This window comes from Narcine bancroftii, chromosome 9 (assembly GCF_036971445.1).
Source record: "Narcine bancroftii isolate sNarBan1 chromosome 9, sNarBan1.hap1, whole genome shotgun sequence".
Taxonomy (NCBI): Eukaryota; Metazoa; Chordata; class Chondrichthyes; order Torpediniformes; family Narcinidae; genus Narcine; species Narcine bancroftii.
In genome coordinates, this window is record NC_091477.1 from 103,375,861 (window position 1) to 103,402,640 (window position 26,780).

Sequence of the window (26,780 nt, forward strand, 5' to 3'; positions counted from 1 at the left end):
AGCAAAAAGATTTTAAAAAATCAACGATAATGGTGGCCTCGCTCCACCACATCCCGGCCCTGGGCACCTTCACGCCTGGGAAACCGTGCATCTCACCTCCAACCTGGAGTCTAGACAAGGGCCATGGCCTCCTCCGGGAACTGGCTCATTGATGGGACAATGGTGCTCAGCATCAGTGTTCAGGCCCTGTGACATCAGTGTACATATGTCATGTGACAGGTGGTTGCAGCCCGAGCTCAGGACTGCTGCTGACAGATGGAATGACTTGCTATGAACTTCCTGTGATGATATCAGAGGGTCTGTGTAGCATCATCCAGCATCATTCCCACAGCAATGGGCCATTCCCTGGACAATGAAGCGGCCCTAGCCTGGAGATGGATGTGAGTCTCGGCCTCAGACAGAGTGGGTTAAGAGCGGTCGGGGATAGGCCTCCTGCACCCAATGCCTGCGTTGGCACCTTGTTCGCAGAGGAGACAGTGGCCCACGTATGGGCCTAGAGTCGAGATGCAAGGCGGCCTGGGCGCAATGCAGGCCCCGTGTAAAATTTTGGGCAAATCATCCCCTCTGCCCCCCTTAAGGGTCCCATGCATGAAAGAATATAGAATACAGGAACAAGCCCTTTGCCCCACAGTGTTTGTGCTGAACATGATTCCAAATTACACATGCACATGGTCAATATTGGTCTATTCACTGCATATTCATTAGTCTATCTAGAACCCTCTTAAATGCTATTATTAGTTCTGCTTTTACCACTTTCCCAGCAGCCAGTTCTAGGCACCTAGCATTCTCGTTGTTAAAAAAAAAACCTGCATCTCATTTTAATTCCTGCCTTCCCCATCTTAAATTCATGTCCTCTCGTATGTGTCTTTTTAGTGAACAATGAATAGCTGGGGTGTCTCAGCAGATGAGACAAAATTCATGGTGAGAAGTGGTCAGTCAATGTTTTGGATCAGGACCTTTTTACCCTGAGAAAAAGATTCACACTATCTATGCCTCTCATAATGTAACTAACTTCTATCAGTTCTCCCCTCAGCCTCTGACACTCCAGTGAAAACAACCTAAGTTTGTTCAATCTTTACATCTCATACCCTCTAATCCTGGTAGCATCCTGGTAATCCTCTTCTATATCCTTTCCAATGCATCCATGTCCCTTCTGTAATGGCGTGACCAGAATTGCTCACAAAATACCAAAATTTTATATATCTGCTTTACTTTTGCACTTAATGGCCCAGCAAATGGATCAATTGTAAATTGCTATTACCATTCTGTCTTCTCACATGGCCACTTTCATGGACCTATGGACCTCAACTCCCTGAGCCCTCTGCACATCAATGCTATGATATCCTCTCAAAATGCAACACCTAACACTTAACCGATTAAACTCTAATTAGTAATTTCTGCACCCTGGTCAGGATCTGATCTATAACCTGCTGTATTCTTTAATAGTCGTCTACACTTTCAAAGATAACAGAGATAAAGATACATGACTACATACAGTATTATGTCAAAATTTGCCATAAGCCCTCTTTCTTTTCTTTTTTTTGGTCTTTTTTCCTTAGGATTTCTTCTTTTACTGATTTTCTCTTTCCCTACTCCACCAATCCTTGAGTCATCTGCAAAATTTCTAACACACACACACACACACACACACACACACACACACACACACACACACACACACACACACACACACACACACACACACACACACACACACACACACACAGAGCAGTCAAAGAGCAGCAGCAATCCTCAAGGATCCACACAACCCAGGACATGCTCTGTTCACACTACTGCCATCAGAAAAGAGGTGAAGGTGCAAAATGACTCGTACCGCCAGGTTCAGTTGCTAACCCTCAGCCATTTTTGTATTTGTACAGTCAGTCTGCTTACATTTATCCCTTTGTAAAATTTCTCTCTTTTGTACACAAAATCTTTCTTGAATACAGTTTTCAGTTACCAATAAATAGAAAATCTGCCTGGCCCACAGGAACAATAATGTACATGATCATGTATGTACTCTGACAAAAAATTTGAACTTCGAACACACACACACACACACACACACACACACACACACACACACACACACACACACACACACACACACACACACACACACACGAAACGAACACCATTGGTCTTGGGTCTTTGGCCAGAATAACACCCTTCCACCACTATGGGCACCATTTCTGAATCTGCTTTCTATGGCTAGCCAATTCTGAATTCAAACTATCAATTCACAATGGATCCCAAGCATCCTTACTTTTTTGATGAGCCTACCTTAAGGGACCTTGTCAAATCCTTTTCGAAAGTCAATGAAGACAAGATCCACTATCCTTGATGACTTTCACAATTTCTTCAAAAAACTCAAATTCGTAAAACCTGACCAGCCTCATGCTAACTGTTCCTAACCTAACTACGCCATTCCAAATATGTGGAAATCTGATCCATAGATATCCTCTCTAATAATTCCCCTCCCACTGATTGATGTAAGGCTCACCGATCTATAATTTCAAGATTATTCCTTTTTCTCTTCCTGAACAAACATTGGTTACTCTTGAGCCCTCTGGGACCTTGCTTGTTTCTAGAAAGAAAAATAAATTAAAATAAGTCACTGAGGAGAAGTTAAAGGGAAACATTTTAGGAATTGTCTAATTGCCAATGACGCAGGTCAGAAACATGAACACTAAAGGTGTTAAGGGTGCTATTAAGCCTATCATTTCTACCAGAAGCAATTTTGTACGATAAAATGTTGTTGTATTAAAATATGAGGGTAAGGATCCTCAAACCCAAAAGCCTAAAAAGACGAGTTATGAATCTGGCAAATCCGCAACAGCTAGTTCACAGTATTGGCAATGCATGTCTTTGTAAGTATGCTTCTTGTTTTGTCTGAAATCTGAGATTAAATCACTCTGGTCACAACAGTCAATATATTTTTATAATCAGTCATTCTATTTATTTGTGCTTCCATTTTCAAATTAAAATTCCAGTACAGATCTTTACTTATTTTTTTTGTAAAATAACCAATGATGGTTTGTTAAACAGAACAAAATATTGGCATAGTTTCTTTGAACCAATTCACAAATAATAGCCATCATTCTTTTCTGTATTTGAAAATTTTTTTAGTCTTGTTGATTGCATGTTTTGCTTTAAAAAATATAAATAAAATATTTTTTAAAAGTTGTCACAAGCTCAGGACTATATTTCAGTAATACAAAAAAAATCCAGTCAAAGTCCTAAATCCAGACCACTCGGGGATTGGGCCAGTCTGGATTTTCGAATTTTCCGGATCCTCAGACAGTACATCTATGGTACTTATGCCATGCTCACACACGTCTGCAATGTGCACAAAAGCCAAAAGTTGTCGAGAAATCCAGATTCTCGGGTGGTCTGGATTTCAGGTGAGAGTTTTTGAGAAATCAGGATTCTTGGGTGGTCTGGATTTCAGGTGAGAGTTTTTGAGAAATCAGGATTCTCGGGTGATCCAGATTTGGGGCATCCAGATTTTTGAACTTTTACTGTACTACATTGTCATAGCTCACAGAAATGCACAACTGAATCAACTAATGGTACAGTGTATCACCCTAAAGGTAATTTACATGCACTTTTTTTTGTATTAAAAATTTACTCTAATATCTAGGTTTAAAAACAATAGTGTGAGAAGTCTTGAGCAAACTTTCACTTGGAGCAAAAATTTTAGCCTTCATCCATGGCAAACTTTGGTTCTCCAACTGTTACACGAAACTTTCAAAGTTCATGCTGTGGTATGGAACGGCTGCTTGTCTGATAATGATCTTCTGGCATTTAACTTGAAGTATTAATGTTAACTTGCGATTGAAAACTGGTAAGATAAAGGTAAAGATTCCATTGTTGTCACGAAATACTACATTTAGCATGTAACATACATGAAATTCTTTAACTTTTGTCTACCATAAGGCAGAAACCTACAGCACTTAAGTTATCTCCCCTCCAAGTACTGACCAGTCCTGAGCCTGCTTCTGTATTGAATTGCATTGGATAAGGAGTTTTTTAGGTTTGCACACTGAAGAGTGTTACTTTTCATTTACGCAACCATTTTTCAATGTAAACCAAGGACCTGATTAGTACAATAGTCTGCTTCAAGATTAGGTAAAGGACACATCCTCCCTGTTACCTTATATAGTACAGGCCATCTCCAGGTTACAAATGGTGTTGGAAAATACACAAAATCACTTGATACCACAGTAGCATTGCAATGAATCGTGTTGATGACAACCATTAATTTGACCACCATCATGAAGTTCTTGCAGAGGCTTGTCAAGGTCACATCAACAACAGCCAGCTTTGACCCACTTCAGTTTTCCTACCAGCCAAACAGATCTAAGGAAGATACCATGTCCCTTGATCTGTACTTGGCCCTCCAACACCTGGTCACTAAGAACAGCAATGTTAGACTACTATTCATGGACTACATCTCTGCCTTCAAAACCATAGTTCCTATAAACTCATTCCCAAACTTCTGGGTCTAAGCCTGAGTGAAGTAAAACATGAAAGTGGTTGAAGTAAAAACACAATGCTGGAGAAACTCAGCTGGTCAAACCATGTTGCAAAGATAAAGAATCGTAACCAACGTTTCAAGCTTGAGCCCTTCATCAAGCTCATCCCCTGCCCCTCCCACCATTTTGTTCAAACTGCGCTCCTCCCCCTGCCTTTTTACTTCAACCACGGTGTCTGCAGACTTTTGAGTTTTACTTCACTCGGGCTTAGACTCAGAACTTTGAAAATAATGAACTCATCATGGGTGCATGAGGGCAGCACCAAAGTAGTCATCAGTGAAGTGGAGGAAGATTTGAGGGGCCTTGCCTGTGTTGACATAGCATCGATTGCTCCACAGAACCAACAAAAAAAGGCAGTCATAGCTTGGACCCATGCAGGTACCTGTGGCTACCCCTTTTTATGTGAAATAGAGTTGACCTTGTATACAGTATTAATGACACTGTATTGATAAAATAGAATGGAATCACAAATTTTCAGTATATATTTGTCTGATTTCATTTGGAATTTTTATTTTTATATTGGTCTTCTGGACATTCAGTTAGAAGGGAAGGTAAGGACTGTCAAGATATTCAGCTTATAACTCAAGTTATTTGAGTTAGTCCTTTGAGCAAGTCTGGGCAGGTTATTATCTGGACAGACTAGTTAGCTTTCTCCTTTCCTCTTCTTCACCCCACACTGTTTCTATTCCCCTCATGCTCCTGGGCCTCATTTTAATATTGGTGTTATGGTCTTTTTCACCTCATGATGGCAATATCATGCAATAACATGGTTTGAACATTATGAGTACTCTAGAGATTCTCCAAAATAGTCTTAGCAGAAAGTTGTGGATTTACTACCTCAAGGCTACTCCATCAAGTATCTGGTGCCATTGTTAGTCTCACTGGATGTGTGCTGTTCAGGTGTGATGGTTTGTGCACCAAGTTATTAGCCATTTCAATAGTGGATGCCCATTGTCACCCATTGCCCTGGTGGCTCAAATGCAGGTGGTAAAGCATCATTATCAAAGACTCTAGGTCCTTTTTGCAACTGTATATAATTAAATTACAGGGCTTAAATGAAACCAGCGTGATTTGTTTCTTTACCATTGTGATTCTTGATTAAAATATGTACTTGTCCGTTGTTCTCCATGTCATTTTGGATGAGTTTAGCAATGAATTTTTTATTTCCAGGATTTCTTCAACATTTGGTTTGGAAATCAATTTTTGTTATGTCATTTTTTAACCTTGTAGTTAAATTTTAATAAGTTTAAATATGCACAATCATTTCATTTTAACTTCAACTTCCAATATAAACAGAGTACATTGGAAATCAGTGGGAAAATCAGCTTTCTCTCTGGTTCCCTCATGTATTTTCTGCGTGGAGTATGCTTTTATATTTAATAGCTCATTTATTGCTTTCTTTAGTTTGAAATGTTTTCATCCAAATATTGCGTCCAGGTGATGTGAAGAATCTAATGCTAGAAATTAGCAATTATAAAGTTATTAATTTATTTTGTGTAAGTAATTAAATTCTCCTTTATTCAAGCAAAATATTAAAGAAGAGACCAGCTGTTGTTTTATTTGTGAGAAATAGATCTGAGGTGGTTAATAGTCATATTGTAAAATACAGGTTTTGAAAAAAAAACCCAGGAGTCTAAAACTGTTTGGGAGAAGATAGCTAGTTGTTGTCCAGGGAAGATTTTACAGTTTGATAGTGTGTCTGCCACTGCTTCACCAGTATATTACTGCTGCTGTTCTTAACTAGACCCTCTTCTAACCTCAGCATGCATTGATTTTTTTTGTGTTCTCAGAATCACAGCCTAAGGAACCGACAGTAATTCGGCGCATTTCCTTAGCTTCCACTGTCAGTGCTTCACGAAGTAAAGGTACATGATAATTATGATAACCTTCTGCTATTCCCAGGATTTGACTAAATAGAGTTAAAATGACTCCTAGAATCCAGAACATACCGTACCTCATTGCTAAACTCATACTTGCTTTTGCCATAATTAGCTCTATGTCTTTATGCATCTTGTTCTGTCCTAATAAACCAATATATAATTAGTAACACAATCCCTTGAATAGAATATTTGAATGCCCCCAAATCCAATTTCTGCCATTTGATTTAATTGCTGGAAGTAGATGTCTCAATATTTAGCCACTTTTCCACAAGCACCTTGTCCCAGGAATTAACTGAGAATTCACTGGGACAGTGTCCAGTGGAAAAGGAACACCATCCAAATGTCATAATTTCATGCTGGGGATTAACCGGCTGTACCTCTATCCCTAGCGTTTGCTGATGGCAGCATGCTGATAAAACCAGTGGAAAAGGGACAGCAGAAAGTCACCTATTTCCAGTTGAAGGTCGAACACTCTTGATCCCCTGCGATGAGTTGTGTTTAGTGGAAAAGCAATTAGCATCCCAGAAAGGGCTTCCTATCTCAGGACACTGTACAGCTAATTAACTGGGATGCCTGCGGAAAAGGGAATTGTGTTATTAGCCCCTTTTACATTTGCATCCCGCTAAATCGGCCATTTAGTGTTCCAGGATAGGAATGGCGTTTTTGCTGTTCATACTTGACCACTCTTAGCTGGGACACGGCTAACTCATCCCCAGGGTTAGGACTTTTATCTAAGAAAAGACAAACTTAGCATGTTTAGTCACATTCTTTAAATGAGATTAAAACTAAGGTCCATTGCATGGGCCTGACTGCATTGTTAATTAAATTGAATTTATGTATACTCAAGCTGAATTGTAAAACTCAGGTAGCCAGTTGATGAAGGATAGAAAATTAGATCCAATTTATCAGAGGTTCATTTTTTTAAAACTCATGGGCATGCATTCTTTATTTATTCCCGAGATAAATTCATGGCCATTCTCCATGAGCCTGCTCCAATTCAAATGGCTATAAAAGTCACAATTGATAAAATTAATATTTCATGGGTATAGTCAGTAATATTGATTTTAATCTTCCCTTTTATTTATTTAAAAGAGGTGCCCATTGTTGCCAATAGTGACATTCATCTGAATTAGAAGTAGGATCAGGCCAATTGGTCCCACAGCCTTCACCCTTTAATAAGCCTTATTGTTATGAAAACCCTACATTCTTGTTTATTTACTGTAACCATTCACTTCCTTGCTTATCAAGAATCAAGCTACATCTGGTTTAAAAATCTTCAAAGGCTTAATTTCACTACCCTGTGAGGAAGAAATTTCCATAGTCTTACGGCCCTCTGAAAGTTTTGTTTCAGGAGGTGAATTAGAATAAAACAAAAGAAACAAAATGAAATCAAAAAAATTAAAATGAAAGCTCTTATGAGATTCTGTGATTCCTTCCAGTTGATCTGTTGGAGTTGAGTGAGAGAGTGGAAGCTACGCTTGCTGCATACAATCTCCATGTAAAAAAATGGTGTCGAGTTGAAAAATATCTGTACTCAAGACATTTGGAAACCAAAGACACACTCTTAAAACCGAAATTAGATACCTCGAGTATGCTAACCAGAGGTGTGCTACCTGTTTTAGGATTCTGAAGCTAATTACAGTACATTAAGGCTCAGCTTTTCTCAAGTTATCTCATCATAAATTGTTAAGTGTTGTTTTAAAATTATGGAGCTTAGGTGCACGTTTTCTTCCAGCAGCAGTGGTACTGGTCTAGAATTGTTATTGTTAATAAACCAGACCACAACTCACATGTATTGTAGAGGGTGTTTGATCAGATATCTTTCTTAGTTCTCAGTCATTCTATTTATGCAATATTGCTGATTTATTTGCTTTAAAGAATAATAATAAATGCTATAAATTGTGCTGTGATTATTTTAGACTTTTTAATATGCTTTCATGCCTTTTGCCACAGGATCACTTTCTGGCCCAGATGTTAAAGCTAAAAGATATGAAATAAAGAGTGACCCAACTCCACTGGGGTTTGAAGGTACAGCTTCATTTGATGTGGTAAAATGCATGCTGCATTTAGCTTCGTGCACAACAGAGCAAATGTTCTTTATAAGTGAAGTTTTCCACTTTGTGTCAAGGCCATGTAAGGAGTTGACTGTTCCTATGTTTTGTATGTTTGTGACTGTGTTTAATTTGATTGTTTCTTTTAGTTTTTCACAACTTGGCTGGCTTAATCTGCCAAATTTGCTTTATTTGAGCTTTATCACACTGTCAACAGAAAAGTTCACTTTGAAAAATCAAGCTGAAATAATTTAACTGTTTTTCAAAATCTTAGAATATCTGAGGTTTATCATTTATATGTGTGGACTCCAGTGAAACATGCATTTGGATGATAAATCATCTTAAAATGTTCTCACATTACAACTTAACAACTTTCTGTAAATATTCAGCATTGATAAAGGGAAAAGCTGAATGGCAGAATAATTGAAATGATTGAGTGTATTCGGAATGTTCAGGGCTGTGGTGTTCCTTTCTGAACAATCAGCTGCCACCATTCCTCACGTTTTTATCAATCTTCATTCTAACAGTGTCGAAAACTAATTTCCGAAAAGGAGTTGACATATTGCAGGAAATTGCAAGACACAGTCACATGTCCTCAAGATCACTTTCTTTCTCCAGTGTTACCCTTTGTTAATTTGGAACAATCTTGTGCTTTAAGTGAATTAATTCTTAACATCATGAACACTGGTGCTCATTCCTTCTTTTGCATTGTATATTTTTTCAGTTCAACTAATATAATTTCATGAGCTCCTTTGTACCAATCTCTTTGTTCATCCAATCTATAGCCACAAAAAATGTATAAACTCTACCCCTCTTATTCCATTGGTTGACATAAAATTATATAAACAAATTTTAACTTTAAAGATCAACCTCATCTCTATTTTGACATCTGTGAACTACCTTTATGACGGATTATGTTGTGTTTGTATTGTATATAGATATGTTTTTGGGAGATAAATTGGGGCAGGTTTTTTAGTGTAGGTCGCATACAAACACTTCATAACAGATCTCATTTAAAATACTGGAGCTCTGCTCAAGCCAGACAGGGTGGTTCTTGGGGGCCTTTGCAAAAACTTTGGAGAGTGCCCAAGGGACTTCACTAATGGATTGTTGCTTTGAAAAGCAACAGATGAAAGAGATTGGAGAAGTAGTTCTGAACCTCAGGCTATTCGGGAGTGCAGCTTGCTATTCTAAGAGGGTCATGTGGTTTTGCAAGCAGAGAGAGTTGAACAGCTTTTTCTCTGAGAGAGTGAGAGAGATTGCATGGTGTTGGCTGGAGGTGATTGCTATCATGGAGGGTCCATCAACTCAATGCAACTCGCAACAAAAATATGAAGCAAGTTTAAGTTGAAAGTGATAGAAATGGCCCAGAAAACCAACAGTTGAGCTGCTGGAAGAAAATTGGATGTGGATGAGAAGTTGGTGAGAGATTGGAGGAAGAAAGAAGAGACTATAAGAAAAAGGAAATTTCATTGAGAAGAGAAATTACTCATTGGCCAGAGTTGGAAAATCACGTAGCAGAATGGGTACATGAACCGAGGCAAGATTGCTACATAGTCATCCAAAGTAAAATCAGAACATTTGCACTGCAGTGCACCAAGACCTCAGTGAAGATTTTGAGGCTACAGTAGGCTGGTGCAATTGTTTCATGAACAGGAAAAATCTGGTATTACACCAAAAAACAAATATTGCACAGAAACTAACAAAAAAAATCAATCATAAAGTTGTAAGTTTTCACCAGTTTATTATATGGAACTGGTAGAAACACCTGTTTGCACTGGCAAATATCGAAATCTTGGACAAAACTCCCATGAATTTTGACATGATAGGTAATAGAATAGGGGAATGGGAAGGTGTTAAAACTGTGCAGACCAGAAGTATAGGCCATGAAGAGACCAGGTTTACCATGGTATTATTGTGCTTGGCCGACGGGACAAAGTTAAGACCCATGATAATCTTCAAATGCAAAATTAATCCAAAAATGAAATTCCCTGCAGGTATTTTTGTATATTTTCATGAAGAAGGATGGATGGATGAAAATAGTGTAAAACTATGGATACACAATGTGTGGAACAGGTGGCCAGGGGGTTAACGCAAAGAACAGAGTTTGGTGGTCTGGGATATGTTTCGGAACCACTTAACTGAGAAAACTAAAAGTAGATTAACACTACTTAATACTTACATGGAGGTTATCCCGTGTGGTTTGATGTTTAACTTGTAACCTCTCAACATCTGCTTGAACAAGACAATCAAAGTCCATGTGTGTGAGGAATGGAATGCATAGATGTCGAGTGCAAAAATGTCATTTACGTCATGTGCTGTATAATTTCATGCTCAAGGCATAGGACAAAGATAAAGTAAGACTGATGAAATTGTTTAAAAAGTGAGGTATCTTTGTGCACAGAAAATGATTTATTGCGGGACACTGACGATGAAGCTGAAACCATCTTATCAGATATAGACTGGGAGTATGGATGTGTTTGCCGCCTTCTTTGCTTCAGACGATGATAGCAAGAGTGATTTTGAAGTGTTCTAAATCTGTTTTTGTAGGTTTCATGACTTGACATACGCCAAAATATATGGTGATAACATTGAATCTAGCTTTTGAAACTTAAGTATCTTTCAAGGTTTGTAAGATTGGTTGAACACTAAAGAGTGGATTGAATAAAATGTCAATTAATTTTAACTTAGCTCATCCATTTAATTCTATATTCTTTGTTTCCATTTCAAGATGAGAACATTAACAGATCCCTCAAGTTATATAAAGTGCCTCTTTATGCCAGTTTACCCGTCACTCTGATGCACTTAAATTAAACAATGATAAGCAATGGCTTGATAGTAATCAATCTTCTCCTCTTCCAGATTCACTTTCTGATCCTTTCATGGCTGCAACCAACCGTAATAGCACTGTCAGCTATGTAACAAGATCAGTTTCTCAGACAGGTAAAGCAGACCGAGAGGCATAACTGTTTGGCCAGTGATTTGTTTTTAATTTTGCAAATGTTCATATGGAACTCATTATTTCCTTATCATTTTTATTTTAAGCTTCAGGTGTCAACTCTTGCAAATACATTAATGTGTTAGGAATTAATGTTAAAGCTGTTACAGCGCTAGCAACCACGACTAGGGTTCAAATTCCACGCCATCTGTAAGGAGTTTGTACGTGTTCCCTGTGTCTGAGTGGATTTTTCCTGGGGGTTCTGGTTTCTTCCCACCATTCAAAATGTACTGGGGGTTGTAGGTTAATTGGGCGTCACGGGCTACTGGGGCAAAATGGCTTGTTATCATGCTGTATGCCCAAGTTAAAAATTAAAATTAAATAATTTTGGAAGAGTAACGTAACTGGTGCATCTGAATTTACTAATGTGGTGGATGATGGTCACCTTCTCCTTTTTGCCATCATTACTATTCTGCCTTGGGCTCAAAAGTTCAATTGAAGGGCAAGGTGGCTCCATGCTGGCAATTAGTAACTTGCTGCTCCCAATCATTTCTGTCAATCCTTCCATGTTTGTGGCAGCCTGGAGCAGGTCTCTGTGCCATTTCATTTGGCCACCTTTTGAACTTTGGCAAACAGAGAGTGTCTGGAAGAAGAGAGTCTTGCCAGGAAGCCTGCTCTCAGGCATTCAGGTGCAGTGGCCTAACTGCTGGATATTATTGTTCAAGAGATAGGTTTCTATGCTGATGGATTCAGCCTCATGGAAACTACCCACATTGGTCTGCTGGCCATCCCGTTCAATGCTACATTTAAGAAACTTGTCCTGTCCTTGAATGTCACGAGGACAAATATCTTTCATCAATGTCCTCCAGGCCAGCTGTTCATCTCTCACATCATCTCTGAAATTCTTGGAGCACAGTGCTAACCAGTTCACCTTTGACTTACCAGCCCCATATCTCACTCCTCTCTCACCCTTTTTTAGGCCAACTATCTTTGCTCTTCAGTGCTGATGCAGAGGCTTGACCCAAGATGGCAACTGCTCCTTTCCCTTACTCCTTGCATACAGATCCTGCTCAACCCATTGAGTTCTTCAAGCAGTTTGTATTTTGCTCCAGATTCCAGCACCTGAAATCACTCTACTCTCCACTTTCCACACCTTCACTGTCACTGGTCCCAGGCTGACTGTCCAGCATTTAGTCAGGTCCCTCAGTGCAGCTTTATACATGCACCAACCACTTAACTTCAAAAACATACATTCCAGCTCGAGTGTTTTGTTAATTTTTAGTTATTGCTGCCTTTTCTTTGCAATGAACTCTCTTGCCAAGAAATTTGATCGCATAACAAGTCATTCTTGGACTCCACATTGAGTTGGTTAATAGAGTTCTTCCAACAATTCTTTGCTGCTGAGTTCTTCCAATATTTCTATGGCCAAATATTCCTACAATGGCATATCTGTCTTGGTCTTCATCCATTGTCAGTTTGATGTCAAATGTAAACACGATGAACAACACATGACATTCCCACTGGACACCCTTAAATCTAACGACATGAACACTGAGTCTTCCAATTTCAGCTAATTCCCACTCCCAATTGTTTGCATCTCTTCTTTAGTGACTCTTGTACTTAATTTTTGTCTCTCTCTCTCTCTAACTTTTCTCTTTCCCACTTTTTGGATGGTTTCTCCTTCTACCTGTAACTGCATGTCTTATATCTTCTGTTCTATCACCTCTGGGTTCTCTCCCAGCTTCTTTCCCTCTTTCTGTATATAATTTTACCTTTTTATCTTAGCCTTGATAAGGATTTCAACTCAAAATGTTCACTGACCATTTCTACCCATGGATGCTATGTAACTGGTTGAATTCCTCCAGCAATTCTTGGTCTGCTCAAAAATATTAACAATTTGTCATCTGCTCCACACCAATTTGTGAAACTAAAGTTCAAATTAATGTTTACTCTTGCTCGGAAGGTCTCAACAGGATTGGATTCTAAGCAGTAAGATCATTCATGCATCATTCAATGGCATCATTCAAATTATAATGTAACATAAAAGTTTTACAAGAGGATTATCTTGGCAAATGTTATGTGGGTGTGGCACAGAGAGTTAAATTACTAAGACAGCATCAATGAACTTGGAATGTTCCTCTGGAGACCGTAGTAAATGGAGATTTAAATTAATTAAATAAATGTAAAATACAATTCTGGAGTCAGTAATGTTGATAATGAAACATAAACACTATCTTCATTCATGAAGGTCCTTTGGTGTAGGAAATACAAGAAAACCAGTAGTCTGGTTTAGAATATTACGGCCCTTTAGCCCATACTGTTGTACTGAAGTGTGACTCCCAATCAACAGCCAACGGGTCTACCCTCAATTGAAATGTCTTAGAAGCCATGCCAGGATGATTAGGGTTAGGGAATAATTGTGGGCCCAGCAACTGGTACCAACATCCCATTAATGAAAAAGAATAAAGAAAATTTTGAGAAGCATTTGAAGGAGGAGAGAGGGAGCTGAGCAGGACAAAGGTAATGCAAGATCTTCATGGGCTGGAAAGGGCAAGTTCTCAGAAGTTTACATTAAAGCTCAATGCATCAACACGACTCATTATTAACTGACATTTAGACTTTTTAAACACTTTCAGGTTGGCCCTATAAACCAATCTCCTCATTGGACACTTCCGAGGATTTTGAAACTATTCCTTCAAGTATGGATGAACTTTCCAACTCCTCAGATATGGATGAAGAGATATCAAGTAAAACTGTAAGGATATTTTTCTCTCAATAGAAGTCTACCTCTTGTGACATTATTGGAAAGTTTCATTTTTTTCTGACTTCATTTTAATTTTTTTTTTGTTTTGAACGGCATTTGCTCCCAGTGAGAAAATTTACTGATCTAAATGAGACAATGCATGTCACCAAGGTCAAAATGAGACCCAACTGAGAGTAATGTTTGTATTTTAGACATGTTTAATTACAATGGATTTTATTTAACAAACAGTCCCCAAAATTCCACAGATTTTTCTAGTTTGTGCTCTCAAGATTGCAGTTCTGGTATTTCTTTTTTTCAAGGAGAGGGAGCCAAAGTAGATGGCTGTATATTCTTCATAATGCAACCCTTCTGCTGATGGGAGAATGCTTAGTGTCAAGGAGGTGACTGTTTTGAGATTGGTTAATGTCAGATGGTGCTCAAGAATTTAAACACATGCATTTGTATGTTCTGGGAGATCTTTGATCCCCTACAGGTGGCGGAGAACCTCCCACCAAGCTTGCATGTAAATAAAGGAGTACGGGCAAAGTAAAATGTCTGAATGTCAGCATGACATGTCTATGAGACAGGGAAATTAGAAATGTGTAAAGGGTTAGTAGGAAGGTTTATGAAAGCACTGAATCTAAAGATTTAATTGCTAGTAATCAATGCAATGTAAGTTTAGAAATATTAAAAGACAAATTTTAAGGTAGGTTACATATTTCTACAAATGAACTGTCATAATGGCTGATTTGTGAACAAATTATTTCAAAAATCTTTTTTATTGAGGGTCATGAAGTACTATATATAGCATCCATAATAAATTATATTCCATAAAATAAGTTGTTCTATTTACATTTTTAAGGCTATCCACCTATCATGGTATTTTGTGGCTTCTTCACAGTCCAAGATACTTGACTGATGAACAAAGCTAACTGTATTTTCTGTTACTGTTACTGTTGTGAATGGTCGCTTCTCCCCGCTCTTCTTCTGCAAATGTACTGTAAGGAATGGAGGATTCAGACATTTTACTTTGCCCGTACTCCTTTATTTACATGCAAGCTTGGCGGGAGGTCCTCCGCCACCTGTAGGGGATCAAAGATCTCCCAGAACATATAAATGCATGTGTTTAAATTCTTGAGCACCATCTGACATTAACCAATCTCAAAACAGTCGCCTCCTCGACACTAAGCATTCTCCCATCAGCATGAAGCTATGCATTGTCCATCCACACGATGCACTATATTGTGAACCAGTAACACAGACAAGTCCCTCCCCTCTCAGTTATTTTTACAGTTTTAGGATTGCTGAAAATCATATGATTCCAGAGAAGCAGGACTGTTGGAAATTTATCAGCCAGGCTATTGTTATCAGCCAACACACATTCCAGAGCCCCTCGCTGTCCTTGGCCAGGGGTCAGGGCTAGTGAAATTTCAGCTTGGCTGTCATTGTCAGGCAATAGACACCATAAGGCCTCTCATTTCTCTAAAGTATTTACAACCATCTCAGCATTCTTTCACAACACAAGACACATGTAGACATTAATTAAAATTGATCTATCTGCATCAGTCTACAATAGGTAGACCCTTTCTTCCAAACTGTATTAGTTTATAAAGCTGTATATAACATCACAATCTATTTTATGATGTTGTGTTTTAATTTTTAACTCTTTAAATCCAGCAGTTTGGATCCTACTTGCCTATTTACACTTTGAACATTTTTTTTGTTTCAGACTCCAAGTCTGTTCCGGGTAGAGGGCATTTGTGAATCTAATTTTACTGAGCAACTCGCAATTCAGAATGGTGAAGTGGTTGAGATGCTGCAAGAGGGAAAAGATGGACACTGGTGAGTTCAAACATCAGTAGAGAGAGGAAGGGATAATACCCAGTAATTACCCATAGCTGTCAGCAGGAAATTACAGTGTCTGGAGATTCTGTCAAACCTGAGGATGGATTCTGCTTTCCCTTGAGTTTAAAAGATCGAAGGTTGGTCTCACTGAAGCATTCGAAGTTTTTAACAGAGCGGATGTACCGTTAATATTTTCCCTGGCACGGCTGTCTGGAACCAGGGATCATAGTCTCAGAATAAGGAGTAACCAGTCTGAACAGAAGGGAGAATTGATATCTTGTTACAGATGGTGATGAATCTTTGGAATTTCCTACCCAAGAGAAGTGTAGAGGTTCAGTTGCTGAATTTGTTCAAAACAAGAATGAAAGATGTTTTACATATTAAAGGAGTGTGGAATTAGTGCCAAAATGTGATCCTGAGGTAAAAGATCACCCATAATCCCATTGAATGGTGGGGCATACGCAAGGCTGAACATCATATTCCTGGTTCTGTTTCTTATGGTCTTCTGTTCTTCCATAAGCTAGACCTCCATGGTTCTTAACTGCATTTGGAGTGAAACATGAAAGTCTGCAGATGCTGTGATCGTAATTAAAATACAGAAATGCTGGAGGAGCTCAGCCAGTCTCGCAGTGACCATAGGAGGTAAAGATATATTACCAATATTTCGGGACTGAGCCCTTCTTCAGGGTGCCTTGAAAAAGGGTTCAGGCCCGAAATGTCATAATGTATCTTTACCTTCGATGGATGCTGTGAGACTGGTTGAGTTCCTCCAGCATCTCTGTGTTTTATGTGCATTCATCCAAATATAGTGTAGGAGTGGATGTCACTGATCTAGCTGCAGGTGCTTTTCTGCATTAAATCTTTTCAAGGCACCAGCTACAACACTGCTACACATGTCATATCCTAATGAATTTTAGCTGAGTGTCAGAAAGACAGGAGAGCAATAGAGATGAAGGGTGGGGATGGAGAGGATGTGGCAGTGGTGCTCTCTCTTTCTCTCTCTCTCTCTCCCTCCCTCCCCAACCTTCTTAGACTATAACCCTGACACCTTAATGGAGAAGAGCAAGAAAAAGGTCCAAGAGGCTATGCAGGGCTACAATGATGAGCAGTTAATAGAAAGATCGCAAAACTATTCTCATGAAGTGACTTACTGGAGCAATACCACAAGGAACTCACTGGCATTTAACACAGAATTGCAAATCACTTATCCTGCAAGTTGCTGCATTGATTTTCTGTCCCCCACAAAAACCATGACCATTTTCAACAAAAGACAGCCTTAGCACTCAAGCTTGGTGTTACCATCACTACCCCCCTCCTCCCCTCTGTGGATAGAAAGCATAAGAAAACACATGCACCAAGATGTTCCCATTCAAATGGTCTCTGGAGATTATTGTGGCATTCATTCAGGTGCATCCTTTGGAGCTTGCAGAAGAACCTAGGAATGGACAGGCTTGAAAAATAGTTGACAATGACATGCCTGGTCTCTGACGAACAGAAGTGTACGACCAAATAATTTCGCTAGAATTTCTTGCAATGCATAATCATATGACTAAAACTATTTATTAGGTTCAAACCTTGTCGAGAATGTCAGGGTCTACATATTTCCTAATAAATTGCAGCAATTATCTTTGTGTTTTGTGTGTTTCAGTCAAGTGAGAAGTCTGGTAACTTATAAAGCAGGGTGGATTCCTTCCAACCTTCTTCAACCAATTGGCTCAGAATTAACCACGGATCAGACTGATAATAACTCAGGTCAGAACCAGAATACTTACTTAATTTGTTAGGGAAATGATGCTTTCAGAATGAAGTTCATAGCATTTAGGAAGTTATCTATTTCATTCATTCATAGCCAAATGTAGCGTGAAAAAAATTACTCTTACATAGTTTAACATTATTGTGAACAAACAATGTTCCATGATCCTGTGCATTGGATTATTTACATCAGGTAAAAGTTGTGTATTAAAATTAGATAAAAATCAAGCCTGGTAACTTGCTTGAGAAATGCTCTTTATTTAAAATTAGACTATAATCCATGTGAGAGGCTGCAAGGACATTTCTGGGCTTTGGTATTAAGCTTGGATTTTATGATTTCACTAGATATTACGCAAATGGATTAGGTCTGGTAATTCTTTCAGAATAATTCCATCAGTTGCCACATCCCTGACTGTAACATTGGACATATTAGTACATCTTGACAAAATTGAATAACCTTCTTATAGTTAGAAACATTTTACTGAAATATGTCACAATATTTTTTTTTTGCAAGACAAGTTATTGATTGCACTGTCAATGAGTGAAGTACAGGCTGAACCCAAAGTCCCATTGCAAAGAGTTTATTAAAAACAAATTAAGTTAACTCAGTGAAGAAAGTTTATGTAAAGAGCAGAGGAACTAGAAAAACAGCAACTACTCCCAATAAAAGGAGGGTAAAATTTTACAGAAAAGAGACTGGTTAATAATTGCATACGAATTATATGCATCAAATCAATTCTTAGTCACCTACACAAATTGATTGATCGGGGAATAATCCAGACATTTTCTTTTGCCCCAGATCCAGAGTTAGCATTATATACAGCGTTTTGTTTCTTGTGATTACATTTTTGCTTTGTGCCTGAAAGCAATGCTGCTGCCTTTGTTTGCCAATCTTGTAATGGTTGTTGTGAGAGAGCAATAATAAGAGCCAGGAAGCCTATTTAATTGATGCTACCTAATTAATAAGCTATTGCGTAAGCAATCCTAAAGTCAGACTAATTTGCAACATGCTTTTTGTTTTGCCTTCTCTAAAACTACTTCCCAAGTGGAAGCCAGTGAACCCACTTACATTATGTACGTGATCCTGGAAATTCAATGGGACAGGCAACATCCAACTTCTTTGAATTTCCTTCAGTTTACAACAAATTAGATTTTAGTAACTCTCTGCCAATGGCAGAGTGAATAACTGCACCATCCTATCAGTTAACTGAATTAGCAAACCTCACATTTCATCATAGTTCCATCCTAAATCAGTTGATCACCGTTGAAGTTCCTGGTTTGTTTTATTTTTAATGATACTGCACGGTAGAAGGCCCTTCCAGCTCATGAAACCCACGCTTCCCAATTAACCTACATACCCATACATTTTAGAGGATGGGAGGAAACTGGAGCATGCTGAGAAAGTAATTAACTCTTAAAAGACAGCGGCGGATTTTAATCCGGGTCTCTGTTGTTCTAATAGCATTGTGGTAACCGTGCAGCCTGTTGCGAGGCTTTAATTGGGGATGCAGTGGAGGAAAAATAATCGACTATTCTAAGGGTATTTGCTGAGAATATCATGGAGCTCCATTTTAATATGCTTTTATAGGAGAACAAAAAAGGAATAAAGCCAGGAACTATAAGAAATGTGAAGCAAATCTAGTTTTCCTGAGTCATTTCGTTTTCATGGAGTTAGTTAAATGTTACAGCATAGAAGAGAACCATGTGATGCAAAATGTTGATTGCAACCAAATTGAACATTGGATTAATTCCACTTTTCAGCTCTTAGACAATTGTCCTGAAGGATATTGACTTTTCACATCCTATCCACAGACTGCCCCCTGCCCCCAGCATCCTGTCAAGCAGTGAATTTCAGACCCTTGCTGCTCTTTGCTTAATTTCCCTCTATTTCATCTAGCAATTAAATATTTGCTTCCTAGTTGCCTACCTCTCTGTAAATGGGAAAGAGGCCCTTTCTAACAAAACCCTCCCTAACTCAAAACTCAATTTCTTTCTCTTGACTAAGAGAAGGCATTTGTAGCTCAGATTTATTTTCCTTACAATTATAATTTTTGGACCTTCCAAGTTTCAGATCCTTCCTGTGTTCGGTCACAAGAACTGTGGTTCAGCTGTGGCCTAACTGTTTTGTTTCACATTATACACAATGTAACCAACAAAAAGAAAGCACTTTCAATGAAATGATGTGACTTTTTCCACATTTCAGATTTTTACAGTGATATGTGTACAGCAGCGCTCATTGATAGTGAAGACAAAGACAGTACACACTTGGAAAGTTATGCTCCAGGGATGAGGACTGAAAGCTGATCCTGTTGATGTCCCGACTTCATCTCTCGAACTTCAGGTTTCAGTCAGGCCTCAGCATCAAGGTTCTTGGAACACTTAAGTAGCTGAATATATGAAGTGAGAAAGTACCGGTACATGTTACTGCTGAAGAATTGTGTAAAGAATTGCATTTCTTTGTTTGTAAGGGAATCATTTGTTCATGACAAATGCTCCTCAGTAGTACATCAGGGTGAGTGGAAAGAGGAGCAGAGTTTCAGAAGAAGCATCCAGTTCTGTTTTTGCAGTTGATGTTTTTTCTGTCCACTTATTGCTTGATGAAACAAACAAAACTAAACACATTTCAAATGGAATTAATGATATCTGAATTCAAGCTTTTGAACCAAACCAATACTTCATGCTTTAAGTTCTAGTCGATTGTTTCCATAAAGACAGAAGCAATCTGATTCACCCAAGCCCTGTGGTATTTCTCATCACATGATCTGAGTAACTATAAAGATACCAAGAGAAAAGGATTATGTATAACTATTGATATACTGATATTGAAATTGCTACTGCAAAGTCGAAATAATTTTCTTGGGATATGGTTTCTGATTGGCAGAGGAGAAATGTGGGTGGCCTTTATCTGCATCACTGAGATGACCATTATGGGATAAAGAGCATGCAAAATAAGAAAACAACGTGGCTGGTAAAAGATGTTTGGACCTGTTGTTGATACTTTAGCTTAAAGTACTGTATGACATTTGTATGATGGTCCAGGTTGCATGTTGTGATTGTATTTTATTGAATATTTCAACATGATCATTTAAAAAGAAACATTTCAACAATCGTGAGAAGTACAGTGAATTTTCTAAAGACCATTAAAAACTGCCAAATGTTACGTTTTACATTCCTTTAACAGAGATAGGTATCAATTTATGTGAGGGGTGTTTCTTTCAATAATGTTTTGCAATAAATCAAGTGCAAGGTTGGTCGGATGATGTTTGGTGATCATTACTAAAGGTGAATGAAAAGTTGTAAGTAATGCTGAGACAAACAATGAAAAAAATAATGATAGTGTTTTGTAATCTTGTTGAGGTGAAGTATAGAGAATAGATGTGGTGAACATTCATCTTCTCTCGAAATCAAAGCATTACATATTGCAGTCAGTGTTTACGGAGGTTTCAATGTCCAGGTGATAGTAATTCAGTGGCCAGAAGGTTGCCATTTTAATTAATTTTTATTAAAACATTCCAAGGAAGTGCATTGGAGACACAAGGACTTTCAGATACTGGAGATCCCCCGCAGGTGTTGAGTTCCTCCAGCAGTTTGCTTTTTGAACAAGGAAGTATTGCTTGCTAATGGAAACATTAAGTTTCAAATTAATAAACAACATTTCTTATTTTAATTGAAAGATGACAAAAATTAATAAGCTTGCAAATGTTGGAATTGAAATAAAAATAAAATGCTGGGAACACTGAGCAATTCCGTCAGTATGTGCAGAAAGAGAAATAAAATTAAAGTTTCAGGTTGACGATCTTTCTTTAGAATTGAGAATAAGAGAACACAAGTGAATTTTAAATGAGAGAAAGGATAAAACCAGATGGATGGGAGAAAGAGAATATCTCAAAAAGCTGAATCAGTGCATTTCTTAGGGAAAAATGAGTTGGATCTCAGCTCAAGCCAATATTAGAAGTCCTTAAACAGTCCTGGTATGGGATGGAAATGTTGAGGGAATGTTCATTAATGGTGATAAGAAGCCATTTTTGACCAGGAAATAGCACACTGTCCAAGTGGCTGAAGTGTCCCAGATCAGAGTGGGAAGAAAATGGACGAGGGAAGAAAGGATGGCATTTAGAAGGAAGATGTTGGGAAGTTTAAGAGCAGGCTGAAACAGTGGGTCTGCTTGGACAGTCCTGCTTGTGGGTTTTAAATAGGAGGTAAAGGTAGGCAGTATGGAGCTGGAAGATTATAAGACTGAACACACAGGCCAATTCCTTTTGTTCTATCCACACCACCCCACCCCCACACATACAGATTCTCTGCAACTTAAAACTTACTTATTTCTTTCTCTCCCAGTTCTGCAGTCGGTCTTCATTTTTAAAATAGTAACTCTGTAACCATTAGAAAAACATTGGATGAGGCAAGTTTCTGGTGGAAGAAGAGAGAAGAATGGTAGGGATGATTGGGAGTGAATTTCTCTTTTCCTACTTGTTCCCAGGTCAATATTCCCTCAAAGCCCCATACTCCATTTTGAAAGTACGAACGTGGCCCTGAATTTCATCACTGTATATATTTAAATGAACTTTTCATGGAATACCAAATCATATTGACTTTAGCAAACCAATTGGTTGTGGAGCTGCAGCTTCTTCAACATTACATTTGTGTTGCATATTCTCTTTAAAAGTCTGATAAATAATGGCCTTTGGTTGGAAACAAGGTGAAGGATCATTTATTAATGAGTATCATTTTGACACAAGGGGGTAAGCAAGAAGTCTACAGATGACTTGCTGTCTGCTCTGTTGAGTTCCTCCAACACTTTGTGTCATTATCAAATTAGCTGAGAAAATGGACACACTTTAAAACCTCTGCATGAATTGCTGAGAATAAGGAGTCAGCAATTTCTGATAGAGTTTGAGGAAGAGTTTACTCTATTCCGCTGAAACCCATCTCGCCTGCATCTTTGGCAGTCATGACAAAAATAGTTTCTCCGGCCAGTTTCTTACCCCATTGGGTTGTAACCTGGATTTTTGGGGTTTGAGGGTGATGAGGACCTGGCTAAAAGGTGGGCTGTGTGGTCTAAATGTCGGTACCAGCTTGATTTTGATGGCGAGTAAAGCAATTAATGCTGCTGACAAAGGCAAGCTAAATCCCTGATAGAAACTTGGGCATTTCCACATCAGACTGTAAACTCGTGAAAATTCCAGAGATGCTCTGGGCAAAGGAATTGACACACTTACTCAATGTTATTTCTTTTCCTCACATCAACTGGCTTTTGCAGGGGAAATATTCCATCACATTTTTTAGGGTACATCTCTGCAAAAAAAAAAATCCGATTCCATGCAGTGTGTTAGAAAAACACTTTCCTGGACATCTCTGCGATACAAATAGGTTTATTGTCACATTATACCTGGTCCAGAGAGACAGCTTCCTTCAAGTTCAAGAATAAGCTATGTTAGTTCCAAATATGAGAATATCTGTGAGTGTCTTGCTAGTGCATTTTTTTCTTCACCATGGCACAACACACAGTTAGCTAAGTGGCCAGCAACTCTGCTGTGGATCCAGCGCTGTCATAAGGAGTTTGTAAGTTCTCCCCGTGTCTGTGTGGGTTTCCTCCAGCTGCTTCCATTTCCTCCCACCCTTCAAAATGTATGGGGGTGTTGGTCAATTGGGTTTAATTGGGCAGCATGGGCTCGTGGGTATGTCTAAATTTTAAATTTAAAACGTTTTGGTGAGTACAGCAATATCTTAATACATTGATGTTTACAAGTTAAATGAAACAGCATAATATATTACCACTCCAGCTTTCACTCGAGGAGGCTTTCACTTTGAGTTAACTATCTGGAAGTAAAGGATCAAATTCTAGCGCAGTTTAATCACAACTTCATATATCTGAAGTGAAAGCCTAGTAGGGTGAAAATTGCTTCCTCACTAACCTGATTTAAAGAAGGAAATCAGTGATCCCTATGTGCAACTTTAACTGTCATTAGTAGTTCTGCATTGGCCAAGCAAGTTATTCTTTGCATGAAATGTAGCAGTATGTTGGTCAGCAGACGTTCAAGGCAGCAGATTTTCAAAGGCAAATAGGGAGGAGAAATAAACACTAAGCTTCTCCCAGCTATCCTTTTCCTGTGTTAGTTAGCAGATTATGGAACCTTCAAATTCCTCTTTCTATATTAATACACAAAAGTGCAAGAGGAATTTAGTAAGTCTTACAATATCCAAGGAAAGCAACGGTTGCTCAGTGGGTGGGAAGAGGTTAATCTTTACTCCCATCCAATTTCACTCTCATTCAAAGAAGGGCAATGTCACAAAAATTGCAAAACAAGTGGCCAACATTCAAGCCCATCAAAGACTAAGAATAAACTCTCTTCAGAGTTTGCATTTGTCCTTCTCCAGCAAGACTTGTTTTTATTCTTTTTTTTTTAACAAGGATATATAGAACTAAAGGGTTTTTTTCTTCTGTTTAGTGGTCTGCTTTCTGTGTATAATTTAAGTATGGCACATGGGCTTAAGTATAGAACATAATGATCTTGTTTACTCTGTTAATGCACAATTACTTCCACTTAAATATTACTCAGAGAAATCTGATCCATTCTGCTTCCTTGTCCTGTGGCTAAGAGAGATAGAAAGCTCTGTTCAAGTGTTCATATTAAATATTCTGTTACAAATTTCCAAACATTCTGGTATAATTTTGAAGATCACCTTTATCCTCATTTATCCCACATTTATCCTCACCCTCATTAGCTAAGTGAGAAAGAAGTTCATTTCCCCACTTTTCAACAGGATTTACTGTCCTCCTTTCAGCATAAAATTTCAGCAAACATCATCAAGAATTTAGCAATGCATAAAATTTATTTAATATCAACAATTTTTGTTTATTCCCAGAACAACAAATTTTTCATTCTTTTGAAACGTGCTATTTGTTTTTGTGTCAGATCTCCCACCTCCTGGGGCCTTAATAGCTTCACACAAAAAAGGTCAGGGATTCCATGTTGTAAATGGTTATATGGTTATATGGACACAATTACTCTTGACTTTCTCTTTAGCATCAATTAAAACGCCAAGGTCCCCGAAGTCTTTGATCTCTGAGTTTGTGACAGTTTGGGGCCATCTGCTGTTCAATTATAAAATTGTAAGTGTTCTTAATCTTTCCATAGGAACATTTTTGACTTTATATTGATCTGTTACAGTTTTGTTGAACATAATCTAAAATTATTTATCTTAATGGGATGGTGTACTCAGACAGATACCTGGTGAGACCAACAAAGAACTGTCACCTAACTGCTGAGTACATGGTCAGCCTTTTTTTGTCTCAACCTTTGACATTGAGTCTATTGATTTTGTGTAATTTACTGAACTAAGTTATTGAATCTGTAGGGGCCATTTACTGCATCCAGTGCTCCTGAAGATGAGCTCAGGCCCAAAGCATCAACATTCCATGGATGCTACATGATCTGCTGAATTTCTCTCGCACTTTTGTGTACTATATTAAACCCCAGAACCTGCAGATTTTCTTGTTTACATCAACTGCCCATCTCAACTAATTTTTGGTATGCCTAGACCAAGTCATTTGAAGAGTCTTTAATCTTTAATTGAAAGTTTAAGCATTACATATATGTTTTTATTTATAATACTTTTATGTAATTGACAGCAACTTGACATTTTTTTAAAAAAATTAAATTATAGTCTGTACCTTATGGAATAAACAGTTCAGCAATGTCACAGGACCTTGGAATAGTTGCAAATGTCTGGTAAACCCATGGGACAAGCTCAAGAAATGACTACATAAAATCTGACCTATCATAAAAGTTCCCAGCTGTTATTTCTTCTCATGCTCTTCTCAGATTTATTGAAAAATCCTTGTTTCTTTACATAAAAGTAACTTTTCTTAACTGCTAATATTCTAGTAAATTATAGATGCACTGTTCTCTTAGCATGCATTGAATTAGAAGAAGGCAGTCTGCAAAATTCTGTAATTCATCCTTGTTCCTGTAGAAAGTCAATGTTGCATTGCTTTTGTATTGTATGAATGTTATTTCTGAACAATTGATGCATTTGGAGGGAGAAGCAGAGTTTAATGTAGCAATCAAAAATAGAAATGCTGGAATAACCCTGCTGAGCTGAAATGTGAACTGGTTTCTCATTCCACAGATGCAGCTTGACTGGCTGAGATCTTACCGTATTTCTGTTTTTGTTTCAGATTCCAGCCTCTGTTGCTTTATTGTATCAATCAATGCCCTTCTGCTGAAAAATCAAGATCAAATGGAAAGTCTGCTTCTTCCTCCACTAGTGCTGCCTACCTTGCTGCTCATTTGCTTTGTGTTTTATGCACCACCATGTTTGTCTGCAATACTAATATTTGTTCGCACATTGGACTGATGGCACTTTCAATGGCTGAGCTCTTCAGGCATCAAAGTTGCTGTTTTCCATCTTTTTAATTCTAACTGTTTAAAGAGTTCACTATTTTTATTTCCAATTTTTACGTTTATTTTCACTCTGAACTACTTTTGTCCAGCCTGCTCAGTAACTTATGCCCTTCCTCCCACAGCTTTCCATGCTCACAGTTTGGCTCATCATTCTTCAATTCTAAAGCTCACATGTATAACACATGAGAGCTTCTCTTCATAGTCACCAAGCAAAACCTGCTGTAATTAGTTTATTCATTCATCAGCTCACTATCGGATATCAAGTAGTTTTAACCTGCAGAAGTTGCATTTCAGTAATAATGTACTCACTTTGCACATGGACTGTCACAGCTTTCTACGGACGTTTTGCTGGATGGATGATGTCATTATCTGTTGGAAGACAAAAGTAATTGTTGAGATGATGATTTTATAAATATATCAAAATACAAAATAACTGCTGTAACACATTTCACAAATAATAAGTTAACTTCTGTTTCTTTATCAGGGTTGATAAAATAATAAGGCACTTTAATCTGTTCTCATTAGTGGCCTAAATATATCTCCTTTTGTTTAGTTAACATGCTAGAGTCTTCTAACAGACCTCCAGCTCTAGTTCATGTTGGTATTTTATTCCCTTATTCCTCAT

At 38.1% G+C, this 26,780-nt stretch overlaps 1 protein-coding gene across 1 annotated transcript in view; it reads left to right on the top strand.

Annotated features, from left to right (window-relative positions):
- mcf2l2 (MCF.2 cell line derived transforming sequence-like 2) overlaps positions 1-21,207 on the top strand; it is a 144,770-nt gene extending 123,563 nt beyond the window's left edge. Inside the window, exons 26-32 of the mRNA XM_069897099.1 lie at positions 6,329-6,403; positions 8,372-8,446; positions 11,332-11,412; positions 14,044-14,162; positions 15,880-15,992; positions 17,644-17,747; positions 19,951-21,207. Of these exons, the coding sequence (XP_069753200.1) occupies positions 6,329-6,403; positions 8,372-8,446; positions 11,332-11,412; positions 14,044-14,162; positions 15,880-15,992; positions 17,644-17,747; positions 19,951-20,051 (668 nt within the window). The 3' untranslated portion in view covers positions 20,052-21,207. The remainder of the gene's footprint in view (positions 1-6,328; positions 6,404-8,371; positions 8,447-11,331; positions 11,413-14,043; positions 14,163-15,879; positions 15,993-17,643; positions 17,748-19,950) is intronic.
- The last annotated feature ends 5,573 nt before the right edge of the window (positions 21,208-26,780 follow it).